The sequence below is a fragment of the Pelophylax lessonae genome (assembly GCF_965119305.1).
Source record: "Pelophylax lessonae genome assembly, chromosome: 2".
NCBI lineage: Eukaryota > Metazoa > Chordata > Amphibia > Anura > Ranidae > Pelophylax > Pelophylax lessonae.
In genome coordinates this window covers 113,545,642-113,564,881 of record NC_138769.1, presented here as the reverse complement: position 1 = coordinate 113,564,881, position 19,240 = coordinate 113,545,642, and the positions used below count along the sequence as shown (strand labels likewise).

At 43.0% G+C, this 19,240-nt stretch overlaps 1 protein-coding gene across 1 annotated transcript in view; it reads left to right on the top strand.

Moving 5' to 3' along the window:
* CTPS2 (CTP synthase 2) overlaps window positions 1–19,240 on the top strand; it is a 459,116-nt gene that overhangs the window by 281,399 nt on the left and 158,477 nt on the right. The window contains exon 14 of the mRNA XM_082245048.1: window positions 654–697. Within this exon, the coding sequence (XP_082101174.1) occupies window positions 654–697 (44 nt within the window). The remainder of the gene's footprint in view (window positions 1–653; window positions 698–19,240) is intronic.

Here is a 19,240-nt window from a genome sequence, read left to right as displayed (position 1 = left end):
TGAAAACTTGCGACATCTGTGGCATTGTGCTGTGTGATAAAACTGCACATTTTAGAGTGGCCTTTTATTGTGGCCAGCCTAAGGCACACCTGTGCAATAATCATGCTGTCTAATCGGCATCCTGATATGCCACACCTGTGAGGTGGATGGATTATCTCGGCAAAGGAGAAGAGCTCACTAACACAGATTTAGAAATAGGCCTTTTGTGTACATAGAAAAAGTCTTAGATCTTTGAGTCCAGCTCATGAAAAAGAGGGGGCAGAAAGAAAAGTGTTGGGTTTATAATTTTGTTCAGTATAGTTATGTGTATTATTTAAATCAACTAGCGTGAATAACTGGATTTGTCCTAATATCAACCTCCTTTAATCAGACTGGAAGAAGAAGGGATAACATAGAAACCAGTTTGGTTTGACTGCCTACACAAGTGCTGCTGATGGTAAAAGGACAAAGTGATTAGCTCATTATATGGCCTCTCTTTCAATACTCATCAAGTTGGGTTTGTTTTTTGATCCATTATTCTTGACCAAGCTGTGTTGTTGCATGCAGGGCAGAGCAACAGATTTGCTTTAATGCATCCCTCATAAAAAAAATTATTTGATTATTGACACATTTATATTACATGTATATTAAATAAATTATTTTCTCTGTTTTAGATGCAAATTCTACAGAATTTGATTCAAATACAAAGAACCCTGTGGTGAGTAAAGTAGCACTTAAACGTATTTGATGCAAAATATTTTTAAGGAGGTTTGTGAAGTTAAAATTGTGGTTAAATAAGATGTCAAGTCACACACACACACATTGTCATATATTATGGCTACATTGTGAAAGCAATAAAGAATATCCATAAAATAGTTTTTATGTAGAGTTATTCTGCCTTCCTCTCTCTTCTCCTGTATCATGACAGAGACAGTGGAATCGTCAACTACCAGTCCAATGGGGCAGTGCTTGTCGTGATAGTGTAGAGTGGAAGTTTGAGATGACACCACTTTATTTTGGTATAGTACTCTGGGTAGAACATGGCAGAAATGGCATCTTTAAAGATGGACTAGGTCGAATCCATAGAAGAAAACCCTTCTGTTCCTGTTTTGTCCTCCCAGACTCCTCAAACTAGTGAGTTAACCAACACTGGTAAACTTCATACTCTTTGTCTAAGCCTACCGTAAAGAAGAACTTCATTAAAACATTTAGGCTCCATTCACAGTCTGCATAGCAGGAACATGCATTCTCGCTTAGTTTTTATTTGGACAATTTCAATGCATTTGCATGTGTTGTGCACAGGGCAGCCCATTCATTTGTATGGGCTGCTCTATGTGGGTTTGTCCCACAAAAGAAATGCCTGCATTTTTTCCAGATGTGTTTCTCGCAATTTTCACAAGCATTTTGCTGCCATTTCCACGCATTGTTGTCATGCAATGAATGGAACCCAACTGTACCATGTGCATTTTGCTGCAATTTTAGTGCAATTTAGAATCATGGGCAGAATCATGCCAAATCGCTAGGTATGAATGGGGCCTTATGGCAGTTTCAAACTGCCCCACTGGGGTTCCCCTGTGGCACGGGTGCAGCTCAGTGTACCTGTGGTTTTGGTACAGGTTACCCATGCTTTGCCTTCTATTAGACTTTTATTAAATTAAGCATTTTTTTTTTTTGCTGCATTTTCTGAAAGCGCACCAAAGATGCAGGGCTTTTTGTGCACTTTCAAAAGATGTACCAAAAAATGCCCGCTGTAGCAGAAGTTTATCGGAAAGCGTGGGTAACCCGCACCAAAACCATAGGTACTCTGTGCTGCACCTGCACTCCACAGACACCGCAGCAGAGTAGTGTGAAAGGGGCCTTGGGGGTTACATATCAACCAGTAAATGTTGAGGCAATGGCCGCTGTGGTCAGGAATACGTCATATAGTTACATATTTAAGTTGAAAAAAACACGTCTCTCTAGTTCAACCAATAGAAAAAAAAATAAATAGAAAGCATTCAATGTATGTAATGTCCAATAGAGCATTTTAAGTGCAGGAGCCAGGATTATGTAATGTATAACATATGTACCAAACATCATATAATAATCAATAGTGTATAACATAGAATATACAGTACAATGGTTAGCATTATATGACATACAACATAGTGTATGGGATGAATGGGTCAGGACTACATTTTGTACAACAAAGCGTATAGAGTACAAGAGTCAAAACTATGTAACATGTAGCATAGTGTATACAATGGCAGGACTATGCATTACATAGCTTGGAGGGGGCAATGGCCAGGAGTAAGTGCTCCCTTATAGTAGGGTCAGTGATGAGTACCACCTTATATTGGTGGTCAGTAATAAGTGTTTATCATTGATAAGTGCCTCCCTATACATTAATATTCAGTGGTGTGCTCCCCCATGACAAGGATGATTAGTGGTTGTTCCCCTATTAACATTGGTATTTAGTGGTGTGTGCCCCAAAAACATTGATGTTCAGTGGTCTGTAATTTCTTTGGTGTTTAGTATTGTATGCACCCATAATATTGGTGTTCAGCGATGTCTACCTGTATACCATTTGTGTTCCATGGCCTATGCCACCATAACATTGGTGTTTAGTAGTCTGTGCACACATACCATTGCTTTTAAGTGGTATGCCCCCCCAATACATTGGTGTTCAGTTGTCTCTACACCCATAGCATTAGTGTTATTGGTTTTCATTGGTTTTCAATGGTCTTTGCCACATAACATTGGGTTTCAGTGGTTTTTACCCTCATAACATTGATGTTCAGTGATATGTGATGCCTTAACATTGCTGTTCAGTGGTCTGTTTCCCCATAACATTGGTGTTGAGTGGTCAGTGCACTCATATAATTGGTAGACAGTTGTCTGTGCCCCTTTTGTTTGTTTTCAGTAGGAGCTATAGGCCCCATGCACACTGAACAATATAAAAACGTCAGTAGCGTTAGCTGCAGAAAGCTGTAGCTTTGAATGAATTTTGAGAATGAGTGCTGTTTTTCAGGGTTTTTTAGCTGTTGTGTTTTTTAGCTTTTTTTTTAGCAAAACTATACTCCCACAAAAGCTTATGGTTCAAAAACGCTGATAAACGCAGAATAGCCAAGTTTTTCTGTGTTTTTAGGCTTTTATCAGATTTGTAGGGTTTTTACAGCTGAAAAATTCCTCTTAAAACCCACTAGTTCTGGGTTTTTTTCCAGACAGAAAACTCCCCTGCCAAAAACTGCTGATAACTGCCTATGTGTGCATGGACACATAGGATAACATGTTGGGGAGTTTAGTGGCTGCAAAAAAAAATGTCTGAAGCCGAAAACAGCAGTTGTAAAAATGTCCAGTGTGCATGAGGCCTTACTGTTTATGTACCTGAGAAAAGCTGCACAGATAAAGAGTTGCTGACTCCCAGGTTTCTGCTGAGTGACATTGAAAAAGAACTGTGCAAGCACTGTGGGCCAGAATATCACTTCCATGGTGGCCTTTTTCTGTCAGAGGTCTTGCTAGTTTTGGGGCCCCAGACAGGTGACCATGGCATATGCCCCAGCAATGACTGTGTCCAGCAATGCCTATGCAGCAATAGAAGCTACTATATCTCTATTCTATTACAATTAAAAATACATCAGAAACATGGTTGCATCTGAAAGGTAATTTCCGATGTGGGGCTAAGGACTGCATTACATGTCCCCATATTCTAGGGGGTGTTAACTTTCAATCCTCTATTGAGAACAAAACATACAAAATCAACAGGTTTTTTAATTGTAACACTACATACCTTATTTATCTCATTACTTGCAGAGAATGTTTTGTACAATATGTGGGTCGCACCACACGAAAACTTAAAGACAGATTTAGGGAACACCTTAGTGATGTCAGATTGAGGAAATCCACGAATGTGGCCCGACATTTTAATTCAGAACATGACGGTGATCTGTCTTTGATATCGGTCCAAGTGATCGAACGTGTGGTTGCTCCTGTAAGAGGGGGCGATGTGTTCCGCCTTCTGTGTAAGCGGGAGGTTTTCTGGATTCATAAACTCCAGACCCGCTTACCTGGCGGTTTAAACTTTGAATGGGATGTTACTCACTTTTATTCCCAGTAATGATTCATGTATCTATTCGTGGGTACATACATTTAACTATACATACAGAGAGGGCTACCTGTATCCCATACGCATACATGGTACATGTTTCTTTGATTGACCATTCTATGTCTTAGTGTTTCTTTGTTTGTTTCTTCTTTTCTCTTTTTTTTTTTTTTCTCATTTCTCCTTCCCTTTTGTCCCATTTCGGTCTCCGCAATTTTTTTTTTTTGGAATGCATGTGTTCTTCGATATATATGCATGTTGTTCCGTTCGGCTTGCCTCCATGGCTATATATTTATGCAATGTGTGGCTGATTCCTTTATGGATATTGATTGTGCTATATGCATGGTGGTTCACACATGTGCATGCTATACTCTGTGTTCAGTATGATCTAAGTCGTACACGTAAGCATATATATATATATATTTTTTTTTTTGTTAGATCGATGTGGGATATGCCTGAGACGTTATCAATGTCTTGGGTGTATATCCATTTAAATGTCCCTATTTTTATATCTTTATAGGGGATAATAATACCATTATGCTGATAAAGACACACAGGACTTCTATGTTTATGCATTTATGTATTTATTATTATTTTTATGGTAATGTTTAGTGTTCTTGCATATCTCATTGGTTATTTTTATATTCTTTCGATTGGGTGGATTGCCCTATGTATGTGAACACAGTTGCAGATATACCACTCAATGGATGGGGTTATACGTTTTTTGGGGGTTGTGCTCATACCTATTACATATGTGTACAATTTCCCCCCCCCCCCCACTTATCTATTCGTTTCATATGCTATATGGACGTGATGTATGTGTTTGTGGTTACACTTATTAATTTTATGTGTACCACTTATATATTTACACATATATGCTCTTCATAACTATATTATACACCATTTCTTTTTATATCATAGTTCCATCTGGGTATGAACACATCTATATGCTTCCGTTTTACTGTTTTCTTTTTCTTTCTTTTTTTCTTTTTCTTGTTTTTTCTTTTTCCCCCCTTTTTTTTTTTTTTTTCCCCTTCGTTTTTTTTTTTTTTTTTTTTTTCCCTTCGTTTTTCTTTTTTCTTTTCTCCCTTTACTTTGTTTTTGTTCGTTTTTTGGCTTCTACCAGCTGTCTTTTTATATTATCACTACTGTTTTTTCCTTATTTTTATTGAAAGCTTTTTCGCATATGCATTTATAGAACTTTTTTGCTATGCGTTTTTGGACAAAAGGTGAAGCAAAAACAAACATACAATTCCTGCTGGGCTGTTTGTGTGCCCTTAATTGGGATTTAGTATCTGCAGCTGTGTGGGCTCAATCAAGCACATTCTGGGAGGTACATGTTATTTGAAATGCCTTTTCCTCTATATATAGCAGTGTCTTGTATTGTACAGCATGGTTACGACTAAGCGGAAGACTCCGTGAAACGCGTCAACCGCCGTGCTCCCCTTTTCCCCCCATGTCTCCGACTGTTTTGGTTTCATCTTGGATGATTTTATCTTTTTGCCTGCAAAATAAATTTGGATTTTAACTTTTTGCATCTTCAACCGGTTGTGCGGCTTTTTGTGCTCTTCCATTTGCTGCTATCAGGACTGCGGATCCGTGCCTGCACCTGGGTTGGATGTGTTTGGAACTATCCCCTCACTTGAGCGGTTCTTTTCCCTCTTGACCGTTTATATCTCTATTCTGACAAGTTCTCTTTGAATACCTGTGCTTTCTATACTACCTGGTATGCATCATAAGAATGCAATTCATTTTTTCACTGCACTACAGTGACTGACAGTTTCTGGCCACTAGAGACAGCATATTGAGTTTAAAGACTTCAACATATCCATATAATAAAACATATTGAATTCTACCTTCTCATATATTTCCGTTTGGCAAGCTATACTCTGCATAATATAGTCTGTCATGGGGTATGTTTAGATTGTGAGGCCAAATGTATTTATGTTAATCCAGTGCTAGATATATGCAGTTCTCAGCTGGGTTTTTTGTACTTCTCTTAAGCTGGGCAGCTTTTTGGATAAACATATAACATGGCTTATTGCCGCTATTGCTCTCTACACTTAGCATAATTGTAGTCTTGCAAGCTTTTTAAAATGCGCAGGAAGTCCATTCAGTGTTTGAATTCACAAGTGGAAACGATTATCACTGATGCAGAGTTTAAACATTTTTTTATTAACTCAAGATTTTGGTTCACAATAGAAAGCATCAATCAAAAATAAGGGGAATGTCCTCAACAACAGGGATATGAGATTTGAAAGAAGATTATGTTTTGTTGGATGAAAAAAATAACATGCTTTTAAAATGAAACATAAGGGTCGATTTACTAAAGGCAAATAGACTGTGCAATTAGCAAAGTGCAGCTGCACTCTGCAAGTGCAGTTGCTCCAGAGCTTAGTAAATAAGATAAAGCTTCACTTTGCAAAAAGTACCCAATCACATGCAAGGAAAATTAAAAAAAAAAATGCATTTTAGCTTGCACATGATTGGATGGTGAAAGTAAGCAGAGCTTTTGCTCATTTACTAAGCTCTGGAGCAACTGCTCTTGTGGGGTGCAACTGCACTTTACAAAGTGCACAGTGTATTTGCCTTTAGTAAATAGACCCAATGGGTTCTATCTAATCTGTCATAATAATCTATAACAAAGAATATTGCTCTTTTGTGGATAAAATAATATTATATCAGTCCTTAGAAGGAGATGGCATGGTGGTTAAATGCATACAAAGTTTTTTGTGTTTACAATCTGTGACGGACCCAGCCAGGATAGGAGCTTTTGCAAAGGGGACTGCAGGTTAGCCTCTTGCCTACTGACTAAGGGTCCTGGCATTTGAGGGAGCTTCAAGAATTTAGGAAAATGTCCTGTTATATAATGCAAGAGGACATTATTACATTTAACAGTCAAGGAGGCTATGATGGTCTCTGCCAACTTGAAACTTAGTAAGAAGATGTATGTAAAAAGAAAACTGGTTAATGAGACTTGGACAGCTCTGGTTCTTCTTGAATACTGGTGCCAAGCAGTCTGAGCTGGGCTTGAGTCTCCTGCTATAATCTGTTTACTAAGGTGTCTTTCTACCGTTGTATTATTTCCCCATTGTGTGCCTCCTAGGTGTGAATTCCGATTGTTACTTGAGTCACCTATTGTTTCTATCTGTCTGCTTATCTCTTGAAGATGTGATTAATATTATGTCCACTTTACCTTGTTATCAAACCATTATGAGATGTTATGATAATGTTTAATGTACTTTGTGAATGCCGGGGTTGTAAGCACTGGACTGTCTTGGTGGCTAGTTGTTAATTAGATCACTGTCAGCTATTAGTTGCTAGATGTGGATTAGCATACTGTTTATGTTGGCTGTTCCTTAGCTATGTTAATTATATTCTGGCTTACAGTTCGTTTTGTTAGGGTAATGTGATTAAACCTCTTATCTGATTTTGCATGGTATATTTAGTCTGTGTAAATTTACAATAAAGAGTTCCAGTTCCAGGTTGGCACCTAATTAGTGTCGTCTAGTATCTTTGGTGCAATATTTAGCTATAATACCTGGTTCCTGGTTCCAGACTGGAGGAAGCTTTATCTTGACGGAGACACCCAAGCTTGGTTCTGGATGGCTCCGTCACACAATCTTTTTATGTTAAAGAATTCCAGGTATGGATATTTTTGCAAAGTTACATTGATCCAGCTTGGATCAATGTAACAATGCATATATGAAAACTGTGATATCCCTCTAGATGCTGGAAATCATTGAAGTAGACAGCGTTACACCAGTGATCTCCACTTTCTTCTGGGTCCTGTGCGGAGTGGCTGCCCTGCTGCATTCTGAACACAGGAGGTTTGCTGCTTGCCATGGGTGCTATTCAATTCATGAATACAAAGCTGTCTCTAAATTGGACGAGGCGGAGATGCAGATGGTGATGTCAAACTCTTCACCTCCTCCAATCAGACAATGCTTTGCATTCATTCTGAAAATGCAAAGCATTCTCTGAATTACGCTCGTGCCAAGCGGATAACCTCCTGTTTTAAAAATGCAGCAGGCTAGCCACCTGGCACAGGACCCAGAAGCTAGTGTAGATCACTGGAGCAGCAGTACCTACTACAGTGATGTCCAGCTTCCATGGGGATCCAACGGTTATGGTATATGCACAGTTCAGGTATAGTATAGGCACAATTACATTACATTCGCTGTTGAATATAGGAAAATATTTCTAAAACAAGGTAACATTTTTGGTCTGAGACAGTTGGCCACAAGAGACTTTCAAATAATCCAACTCTATCCTGTGTATGTAGCTGTTTGTCCCCTTAGTACATCTTTGTAGAGGAGACAAATCAGCTCACATGTAACAGACAGGGCCACGTCCCAACCCTCCTCTTCCCCCCCCCCCCCCAAAAAAAATTAGATTGTTACATGGTCGGTCTTTGCTGGGGAGGTCAGTCTGTGCTGGTTAAGTGGCTCTGTACTGTACGGTCAGGGGGAGAGTCTGTCCCCAGGGGTCTGTGCTGGATAGGGTTTGGTCATTGTACGATGAGGAGTCTGTACTGGGGGGGGGTTTGCATGATGTCAGAAGATTGTGTGGAGGGATTTATGGATGTTGGGGGAGATCAGTACTATGAAGGATATGGGTTTAGGGGGAAAAGTTTTCTGGACAGAGGAGGTTCGATTGTACTCTGTAAGGTGGCTTGTGCTTTAGGGCTCGTTCACACTAGTGGTTGGGGAGCAGTAAAACTCCTTAGCTAAGCCATAGTTTTAATACACCCCAAATGCACTCCCTTTAGCTGCAGAGGCTAACACATGCTGCATCTGCAGAGTTGGGGTTGGTGGCCACAGCAAGAATTATTCCCCCTGTCACATTCGAGTGAATGGGACCACTCTGCAAGGATCCTGCAACCACGTGCAGTGCAGGCTGTTGCAACGCAGGTAAATATCAGCTTTTCATTTTGTATGTCTCTAAATGGTCATGTTTTAATTCCCACCATTGAAGTGTGTAGATAATGGTAGCAGTAAGTTAGTAAAACCTTATGTCACCCAGTGAAGGATGACATTGCTGGAAATAAAGTTAGAGATTTAACATTTTTTTTTAGAAATGTTATAATTGACTTGAGAAGAAGTCACCCTTGAAACCCAAAGGCTTGATGAATATGACCCTGACTGTTCAAAAAAAAAAAAAAAAAATCACTATTTTTGAGCTTTTAGAACAGCAGGTATTCCACCGCTGCTCCCATTAATACAGAGAGTAGGTGACTCTTTTAACCTGCTTTATAGTGAATCTGTATCCAGACTACGGTCATCAAACTAATTACATTTAATTGAAAAAAGAAGAAAATGCCTGTAAGAGAACATTATTATACTTACTAGTTGCACTAGCAGTGACTCCAATATTTGACAACAATTTTCTGTCGCTGATTAGAGACACATTAGTGACGTAGCAGACATTCTGTAGCTGAAGATGTAATAATCCTAACCCCATTCAAAATTCAAACTTCTGAAGAGGCATACTTCATCTTTCTTTGATGTCCGAATGTCACAATAGTTTGCCATGTAGTGTTGTACCAGAAGTTTGAAGTTAAAGTGGTTCTAATGGTTGAAGGTTTTTTACCCATGCAGTTCCCCCTGCAGCCCCCCTAATACTTACCTGAGCCCCATCACAATCCAGCAATGTGCATGAGCGACTGCTCTCCTGGGCCTCTGCTTCCTCATTAGTTAAGAGACAGCAGCGGAAGCCATTGGATTCCGCTGCGGTCAATCACAGCCAGTGAGGAGGGGGCGGGGGCAGGACTGACCCCCATTCTTTTGTCTTATGGACACAAAGAGTGGAGCTTGGCAGTTTGCTATGGGGGCAGAGAAGAGGAGGAGCTAAGAGAAAAAGCGCGGGGGGGGGGGTAAGGAGGAGGATCGGGGCTGCTTTATGCAAAACCATTACACAGAGCAGGTAAATATGGTAATTTTAAAAATAATACTATTAATCAAAAAATTACTCTTTAATCTAACTTTAAAGTTACTCTGCTTCTAAAAAAATAAATAAAACTCCCTTCAAAAGAAAACACTTCAATACCTACCTGTCTGGTGGGCAGTAGGCCTGAAATGCTATCTTCAGTAGAGTTTGCTTCATCCAAAACCTGTTGAGTCCCACCCACTTTTTTAATATCCACAGCATTGTTCTGTAGTGTAAAATAAGATCTGGGGAGACTCATTGAGATAACACAGTAAATAAAGGTGGCTGAAAATGCATTACATTTTACAGAAAAGGACAGCATTGCAGTTTTAAAAGGAAAGGTTATTTACTGAATAATAACACTCAATTGCAATATGACTTGTGTCACAATTGTATGCTTTTTTTTTTATATGCTATTTTTTTCTCCACGAAGGTGGAGTTACCCTTTAATATAAATTCAGACATAATGTTCAGTCCTTTTAAATCCACAGCTTTCATTAACCACTTGCCGACCGCCGCACGACTATCTACGGCGGCGGTCAGCCCCTCACAGGCAAAGTGACATAGGTCTACGTCGCTCGCCTGTGAGGGTTTAGGGAGCGAGCGCGCGGCGCCGGAGGCGCGCTCCCACTCCCGCGTGGTCACGGACCCCCCCCCGCGCGTGTGACCGGCGGACCCGATCGCCGCCGGCCACTCTGCGATCGGCGGGGGAGAGGGAGAAAGTCAGGCAGCTTGTGTAAACAAGCTGCCTGTCATTCTCCTCTCTGTATGAGAGATGATCACATGGATCTACTATGTAGATCCATTGATCACTCTGCATACAGTTGAAGCCACAGCCAATCACAGTTAGAATCACGCCCCTAGGGACACACACAGCCCCTCCCTCTCAAATAAACTTAACCCCTTCACCACCAGTGTATTTTTACAGTAACAGTGCATATATATAGCACTGATTACTGTAGAAATGTCACTGGTAACCCCAAAAGTGTCAAAAATGTCAGTCAAGGGTCCGATCTGTCCGCCGCAATGTCGCAGTACCGCAAAAAAAATCGCAGATCGCCGCCATTACGCGTTAAAAAAAAAAAACAACAAAAATGACAAAAATCTTTCCCTTTGTTAGTAAACGCAATAACTTTTGCGCAAACCAATCAAAATACGCTTTTTGCGATTTTTTTTACCAAACATAGGTAGCATAAAACAAATTGGCCGAAAATATTAAAAAATTTTGATTTTTACATTTTTTTGGGGGGAATTTCATATAAAAAAAAGGGAAAAATATTGCTATTTTTGCAAAATTGACGCTCTTTTTTTGTTTATAGCGCGTGATCAAAAAATCGCACAGGTGATCAAATACCACCGAAAGAAAGCTCTGTTTGTGGGGAAAAAAAGGACGTCAAATTTGTTTAGGTACAGCGTCGCACGACCGCGCAATTGTCCGTTAAAGTCACGCAGTGCCGAATCGCAAAATAGGCCCCGGTCAGGAAGGGGGTAAAATCTTCCGGGGCTTAAGTGGTTAAGACAATACCTGCTAATCCTGACATGGATCAGATCCTTGTTCAGTCCCTTCTTGTTATAAGGAGACAACAATTTATTCTTATCCTCCATTGTTCTCTTAGGTTGTCACCCTTTGACATGTGCCATTGGTGGAGAGTATAATTGACTGTGATGATGCTCAATGTCTAGGTATTCTCTACCATTATAATCATCAGAAAGCCAGCCTTTAGCAATGACATGCTGCTGCTTCTGGAGCAAGGGCATGTAAACAGAAAGTAGCTGCAAAGGTGAAGATGCTGAAAGAATAAAACGGTGCAAACAATATGTTGTAAAAGAAAAGATAACATGGAAATTGTTAAAGGAGTTGTAAAGTCAGAACGTTTTTTTATCTTAATGCATTCTGTGCATTAACCACTTCTGGACCGGAAGGCTTTCCCATTTAATGACCAGTGCCATTCGACACTGTGTTATTTTAACTAACAATTGCGCAGTCGTGCAACACTGTACCCAAATAAATTGATGTCCTTTTTTCCCACAAATAGAGCTTTCTTTTGGTGGTATTTGATCATCTGTGCAATATTTATTTTTTACGGTATAAACAAGAACATGGCAACAATTCTGAAAAAAAAAACAAAAAAAAAACAATATTTCTCTTTTATTCAATTCTTCAGACCATTGGGCTTATGCTCTTGCTATCTAGGAGTAGGACGAGGCGGAAACCTGATTACACCTCTGGGGCAGTCCCAGAGAGTATACCATCATTTCCTGCTGTAGGTCTTCCAGTTTTTTCTGCCTAGTTCAGGAGTAAGGACCTGGCTCTCTGCTGGGATCTGCTGTCCTGGAATTTTTTCCTATTTAAAGTGGAGTTCCAGCCTTTTCTGTGTATATTAAAAGTCAGCAGCTACAAAAAGTGTAGCTGCTGACTTTTAATAAACACACACTCACCTGTCCCACGGTCCAGCGATGTGGCCGCCCGAAGCCTCGATCCTCTCCCTCTGGTCTCGGTGGCCCCGGCATCACTGGTGTGGGAACCCGGCTTTGACAGCTTGCGGCTTCACAGCCGGGTACGCACTGTGCATGCGCGAGTTGCGCTGCGCTTCTTGATTTGCCGGCAATGTTCTGGGACCTCTGACATGTCCCAGAAGATTGCAAGGAGGGGGGAGAGGAGAACTGCTCAGGGCGCCGCGGCGCTCTGAGTGGGAGCGGGTACCTGTCAAAACTAGGTACCCGCTCCCCCCCCCAAAAAAAATTACATGCCAAATGTGGCATGTCAGGGGGTTAGGACTACCTAAAGTGGAAGTTCCACTTTTGGGTGGAACTCCGCATTAAATATAATTTTTCTACTTTTTCTTTATTATTTTTGTTAATGTGTGAACTACAGTCAACTGTTCCAGGGAGAACTACAACCAACAGCCAGACTGGGTGACGGACTGGATATTCTAGATCCCTATGGTCTTCCCAGCCTGCGAACACGACCCAACTACTAGCTACGTGCTAAGTTGGCCGCAACATAACCCCATTGGTCGGGGGCTGACCTGTGAGTGAGACAACTCGCGAGGTCACATAGCCCTGGTCACAACAGCAGTCATGACCAGAGTAGCAGCGTACCTCAGGCCGCAGAACCCCCATTCCAAGATGGTGCGGTGGAATGCTGGGAGTGGCGCCTGCCTGATGACCGTGGTATGGTGAGTAGTGTCCCCCCTCCTTTCCTGCGGAATTGTTGGGGTGGTAGCGGGCCTTCCTCCTTCTTGTGCTTCCCCCTCCTCCTTGCGAGGTTCCCCTCTAAATTTGGATACCCTCATCTGTCCCCTCTCCCCCCTTTGCCCCTTTTTGGGGGCATGGGTGAAATTGGGTAGGTCGGCTACATGGTGCTGGCTGGAGGAGCGGTGGGTGATGCCGATGTTAGTCCCTGTTAGGGGTGTCCATACCTGGGTGCTGCGGGGCGGTTCCTAGGGGGTCCCCTCCTGGGTTCTGTAAATTTTGGGTCCAGGATCCACTACAGCGCTATTTATTTCATGGTCTCTGTGATTTCCTGTTCGGCGGCCATGTTTTTGTTTCCCCATAGACTTGCATTGGCGGCCATTTTCCTGAGACAGTGCTGAGGCAGTGGGGGCCTAGAGTGTCAGGTCAGCGTTTCCTCTTCCTCTATCCAGCAGTATGGCAGATTGTTTTGGCGCTTTCCAGCTTGTGTGGTGAGTCTCTGGGGGTACACTATCCTTTATTGCTGTATAGAGCGCCGTGGGTGCACTTCTTCTTGTAGTGCCACACTGGTGCACAGGGGGCAGGGGCCTCCGTTTTTTTTTTCAAACAAATAAAAAAGATTTTTCTTTGCAAAGGCAGTGCGGTTCCACTTAACTCTTTATGGTCATGGAGCCTGGGGAGCTCGTTTCACCACCCAATCCACTCCTTGAAGCTGCGGGACCCTCTGGGTCTCAGTCTGCCCTGGCAGCTATGACAGCAGCCCTGCAGTCACTAGTAGCCAAAGAAGATATGCACCTGCAAAGGAGACCTGGCAAGAAGCGCCCCCCCCCCACCTTCACCTGAATCCTCTACTTCCTCAGATTCTGAGGTGGATTTGGCTGCCCCGGACAAGAGTCAGCCCACTGGGTCTGCGTCCATGCAAGCTGAGTGCTCTAATAGTGAGGATGAGTCCTGGTGGAGGCCCTGATTGTTTCAGTGCGGGAAACTTTAAAGTTGGAGGACTCAGCTGCTGCTGAGTCGGCGACGTCGGTGCAATTTGGCACCCGCAAATCTTCAAAGGTGAATAAGGTTTTTCCCTTTCCTGTCTATTTTGGCGAGATTGTCACTAGTCAGTGGGGTTCCCCGAAACGCATGGTTAGAATACCGAAGCATTTTGCTAAAAAATATACTGTACCTTTGAGGAGTCTCTTCTGAAGAAACTGATGGTTTCACTATCGGTGGACTCTCAGGTTTCCAGGCTGAATACGACCACACTTTTGCCAGTGGAAGATTCCCTGTCTTTTAAGGACCCCTTGGACAAAAGAGCGGAGGCTCTGGTCCGGTACCTTTTCACTGTGGTTGGTTCAATTTTAAGACCCGTGTTTGCTATCACCTTGGTATCCCAGACCTTAATGGAATGGGCTAAGGTGTTGCACCAGGATCTGGAGGGGAGTCAACATCCTTCTGAGCTGGCGGACCTGGTGAATCAGTTGATCCAAGGGTTACAGTATATTTGTGATGCATCCCAGGATGCGGCCCCCCTGGCCGGCAAGGTTTCTGCAACAATGGTGATCCTTCGCCGCATGATCTGGTTGAAGTACTGGTCAGCTGACCAGGCTTCTAAAAAGGTACTGACTGAGCTTCCCTTTGTAGGTGACCGTTTGTTCGGTGCCTCTATGGAAGAGATCATTAAGGGCCTTAAGGGAGGCAAGAGTACCTTGCTTCCACAGGTGGCTAAGGGCAAGGAACCTCGCCGTAAGTGGGGTCCCTTCTTTCGGCTCACAAGTGGCCTTTCGTTTGGCTGGTTCGCAGGAAAAGGTCTCAAGATCCACCCGTAACTTTGCTGGAGGCTCTAAGAGACCCTGGAATGGTAAGTCATAAGCGGGCACTTCTAGCTCCACAGACAAGCCTTCCCCAGCCTAAAGGGGCGCCCTCAACCGCGTCTGGGGAAGGTGGACGTCTTCGCTTCTTTTTGGATCCGTGGATTTGCTCATTCAGGACAAATGGGTCTACGAACTGATTCACTTTGGTTACAAGATCGAGTTTCAGTCCTTGCCTCCGGCAAGGTTCTTTCCTTCCAATCTTACTCCTGTCTCCAGAGCGGCTACCGGGCCTTTACGGAGCAGTGCAGGACCAGTTAGCACAAGGAGTTATTGTGCTGGTTCCAGAGTCGGAATGTTTCCAGGATTTTTATTCAAATCTGTTTACAGTTCCTAGGAAGGAAGGCAAGGTTCATCCGATCTTGGATCTCAAGGCTCTGAACCACTTTGTGCGGGTTCAGAAATTTCGGATGGAATCCATCCGCACAGTAGTAGCTTTCCTTCATCAAGGAGAACTGCTGACTTCTATCGATCTCAAGGACGCTTACCTTCATATTCCAATGTATGTCGGGCATCAGCATTTTCTTCGTTTTGCAGTGGGCAAGGAGCACTTTCAATTAGTGGCGTTACCTTTTGGTCTCGCCTCATCTCCTCGAGTGTTCACAAAGGTTTTGGCCCCAGTTGTGGCCTGATTACGGCTGAAGGGGATCGTGGTACTGGGTTACCTGGATGATCTGCTTCTGCATGCAGAGTCTTCCTTGGCTCTAGAAGCCGACTTGGACATTATGATGCAAACTCTGCAGGAGTTCGGGTGGACCCTGAATTTTCAGAAATTGGCTTTGTCTCTGTCCACAAAGCTGGACTACTTGGTTGTGATGCTGGCCTCAGCGTCAACCTGGGTGTTTCTTCCTCAAATAAAACTGCTGAAGCTACAGGAGGCTGTTCGGCTCCTGTTGTCCAACCATCGATCATCACTCAGGACTTGCATGCAAGTGCTGGGTCTGATGGTCACAACATTCGAGGCGGTTCTGTTTGCGCAGTTCCACACCAGACCTTTGCAAAGGGAGATTCTGATCAAATGGAACACGGACCTGCTGTCAATGGACAATCTGATGCCGTTGAGTTGGGGTTCGAGGGAGTCCCCCCCTATGGTGGCTTCGCTCCCCGCCACTTCGTCTGGGAAAATCTTTTCTTCCCCTGTATTGGACTGTAATCACCATGGATGTCAGTCTGTCTGGATGGGGAGGTCTCTTGGGAGTGTGTTTGGCCCAGGGTGTCTGGACTCGTAAGGAGTCCAGGTTGCCGATCAACATCCTGGAAATTCAGACGATCAGACTTTGCCTGTCTCAGTGGATGGATCATCTGCAGGGGCACCCTGTGCGGATACAATCGGACAATGCTATCGCTGTGGCATGTGTCAATCATCAAGGGGGCACAAAGAGTGCCCTGGCGGCCAGGAAAGTGGCCGGCATCTTGAGATGGGCAGAACGAAATGTTCCGGCTCTCTCTGCTGTGCACATTCAGTGGTTAGAGAATTGGCAAGTGGACTATCTCAGTCGGCAGATATTTGGATCTGGAAGAATGGTCTCTTCACCCCAAAGTATTTAATCAACTGTGTCTTCGGTGGGGAACCCCCGATGTGGACCTGCTGGCTTCCCCTCGCAAGTTCGCAACAGAAAGCTACAGAGGTCACATATATATTGCATGTTAATTATACATTTTTTGCTATATTATTAATTTATACACATTTCAGATTTTACATTATTATCTGTAGTATACTTTTGCACATTATTGGGAATGTAGCGCGGCACTAATATTGATTAGGATCCAGGCTGGCCTGTGCAAAACCACTGCACAGAGGAGGTAAATATAACATGTTTTTTATTTTATTATATTTTTTTAAACAAGACTTTACAATCACTTTAAGGAAATGCAGTGCTTTAAAATAAATGTCATCCAGGCATACTTTACCTCTACTTTAACCACCAAGAACTATAATATGGCGTTAAAGGATAACTTTCATAAAAAATATATAGCAAATTAAAAAAAACATAATTGCTACACAAGCTATGTTATAGTTTAATGTTATTAAAAAATTACTTTTACTTTTATACTGGAGTGCTGTCATTTTCCGTAAATGCAATGCAATATGGCATTTTGGTGGTATTTGGTAGAAAATAATGGATTTTTTAATACAGACATAGCTGTGAAATCCATTTCTTGAAGTACATCATAGGACACCGATCCATAAATCATAACATATGGGTTACATAGCCACCTACTGGTGAATTACACTGGCAACCAATCAGAAAGGATGCCCCCCCCCCCCCCTATATAACCCCTCCCGTTCAGGAAGTACCTCCGTTTTGTAGCAAGCAATAAAGACCCTATTGAAGAGGGGAGGGACCGCTGTGTCCCGTGATGTACTTCAAGAAATGGATTTTACAGATAAGTCTGTATTAACAAATCCATTGTTCTCTTTGTACATCACGGGACACAGAGCCATAAATCATAACATATGGGATGTCCCAAAGCAAGGCATCTGAGGGGAGGGGGCACCAAAAAATACCACCATCTGACCACCGAAAGGATTGCACCACTGCCTGCAGAACACTGCGGCCAAATGCAGATTCCTACTGGGACCTGACATCCACTCAAAAGAAACGAGTGAACGCATGCACCGACGAGCAGGTTGCGGCCTTGCAAATCTGAGCCATAGAGGCTTGATGGCGATGTGCCTAAGAGGCACCTATTCCTCTGGTAGAATGTGCTTTTACAGGAAAAGTGGAACCTTCCCTTCTAAATCATACACCTGGGTAATAAACTGGCTAATCCAATGAGAAATCGAAGACTTAGATGCTGCCAACCCCTTCCTGGGCCCTTCTGGCAGCACAAACAAGCTCTCGTTCTTACAAATCCAAGCTGATTTTTCTAAGTAAAACTTAAGTGCATGCATTACATTGAGAGAATGCGATCAAAAAGACCAGTTTTTTGGTCAACAGAACCAGGGAAACCTGTCCCAGAGGTTCAAAAGGCTGTTTTTGTAAAACTGCCCGCAACAAATTTAAGTCTCAAGGACACAACAGTGGCTTCACAGGCAGAAGCAAACGTAACATTCCTCAGACAAAGTTATGACCAATAAATTAGAAGCGATTGGTTCTTGGAAGAAAACCAATAAGGCTGAAATTTGCCCTTTAATAGTGCTCAAGGCTAATTTCATATCTATCCCTGCTTGAAGGAAATCTAGATTTCTCCTGATGATATATTTGCGGGGATGCCATTTCCTGGCTTCACACCAGGCAATGTAGGATTTCCAGATCCTGTACTAAATGTTTCCTAGCATTTATGAGCGTATGAACTGCAGGGCAAGATACACCCCACTCCTTCAAGATTAAGGCTTCAATAGCCAAGCCATCAAATTTAGCGACTGTACAGAAGGGTGGAAAATCGACCCTTGAGAGAGTAGGTCTGGACGCAGTGGAATAGCCTAAAGCCGCATCACTGCCAACCTTTGGATTTGTGCATACCAATATCTACCCCTGCTTGAATCAGCTGCTCCAGAGGAAAGGCATAAATCAGGGAATACTCCTCCCAAGGAGTCACCAAATCATCCACTCCGACTGCGAGTGGATCCCTGGTCCTGGGCACAAATCTCCAACTTGTTGTTGAACCTGGATGCCAACAGATCTATGTCTGGGACCCCCCAGCATAGGCAAATTGATTGAAAAATCTCGGGATGTAAGTACCATTCCCCCGGAAACATCTGTTAACGGCTCCAAAAAAATCTGCCTGCCAGTTCTCTATTCTTGGAATAAAAACTGTTGTCAGGCATGGCACAAACTTCTCTGCCCAGGATAGGATGATATCTAACTCTTTCTGGGCTGACTGACTCTTTGTGCCTCCTTGATGGTTGATATAAGCCACGGCATTGGCATTGTCAGATGGCATGCTGACATGGTGACCCCGAAGTCTGGGCGTCCAATAATTCAAAGCCCGACTGACTGCTCGGATTTCCAGAATGTTGATGGGGAGACCTCTCTCTACCCTAGACCATTTCCCCTGGACAGTGGCTTCCTCCAGAACCGCTCCCCAGTCAGAGAGACTGGCATCTGTTGTCACCCCTTTCCAGGTTACTGGAAGAAAGGATTTCCCCTTCTCCAGATATCTGGTCAACAACCACCAATTCAGACTCTGACATACTCTTGGTACCAGAGACATGGACCAGTCCAGGGACTGAACCCTCTCCGACCCATGTAGA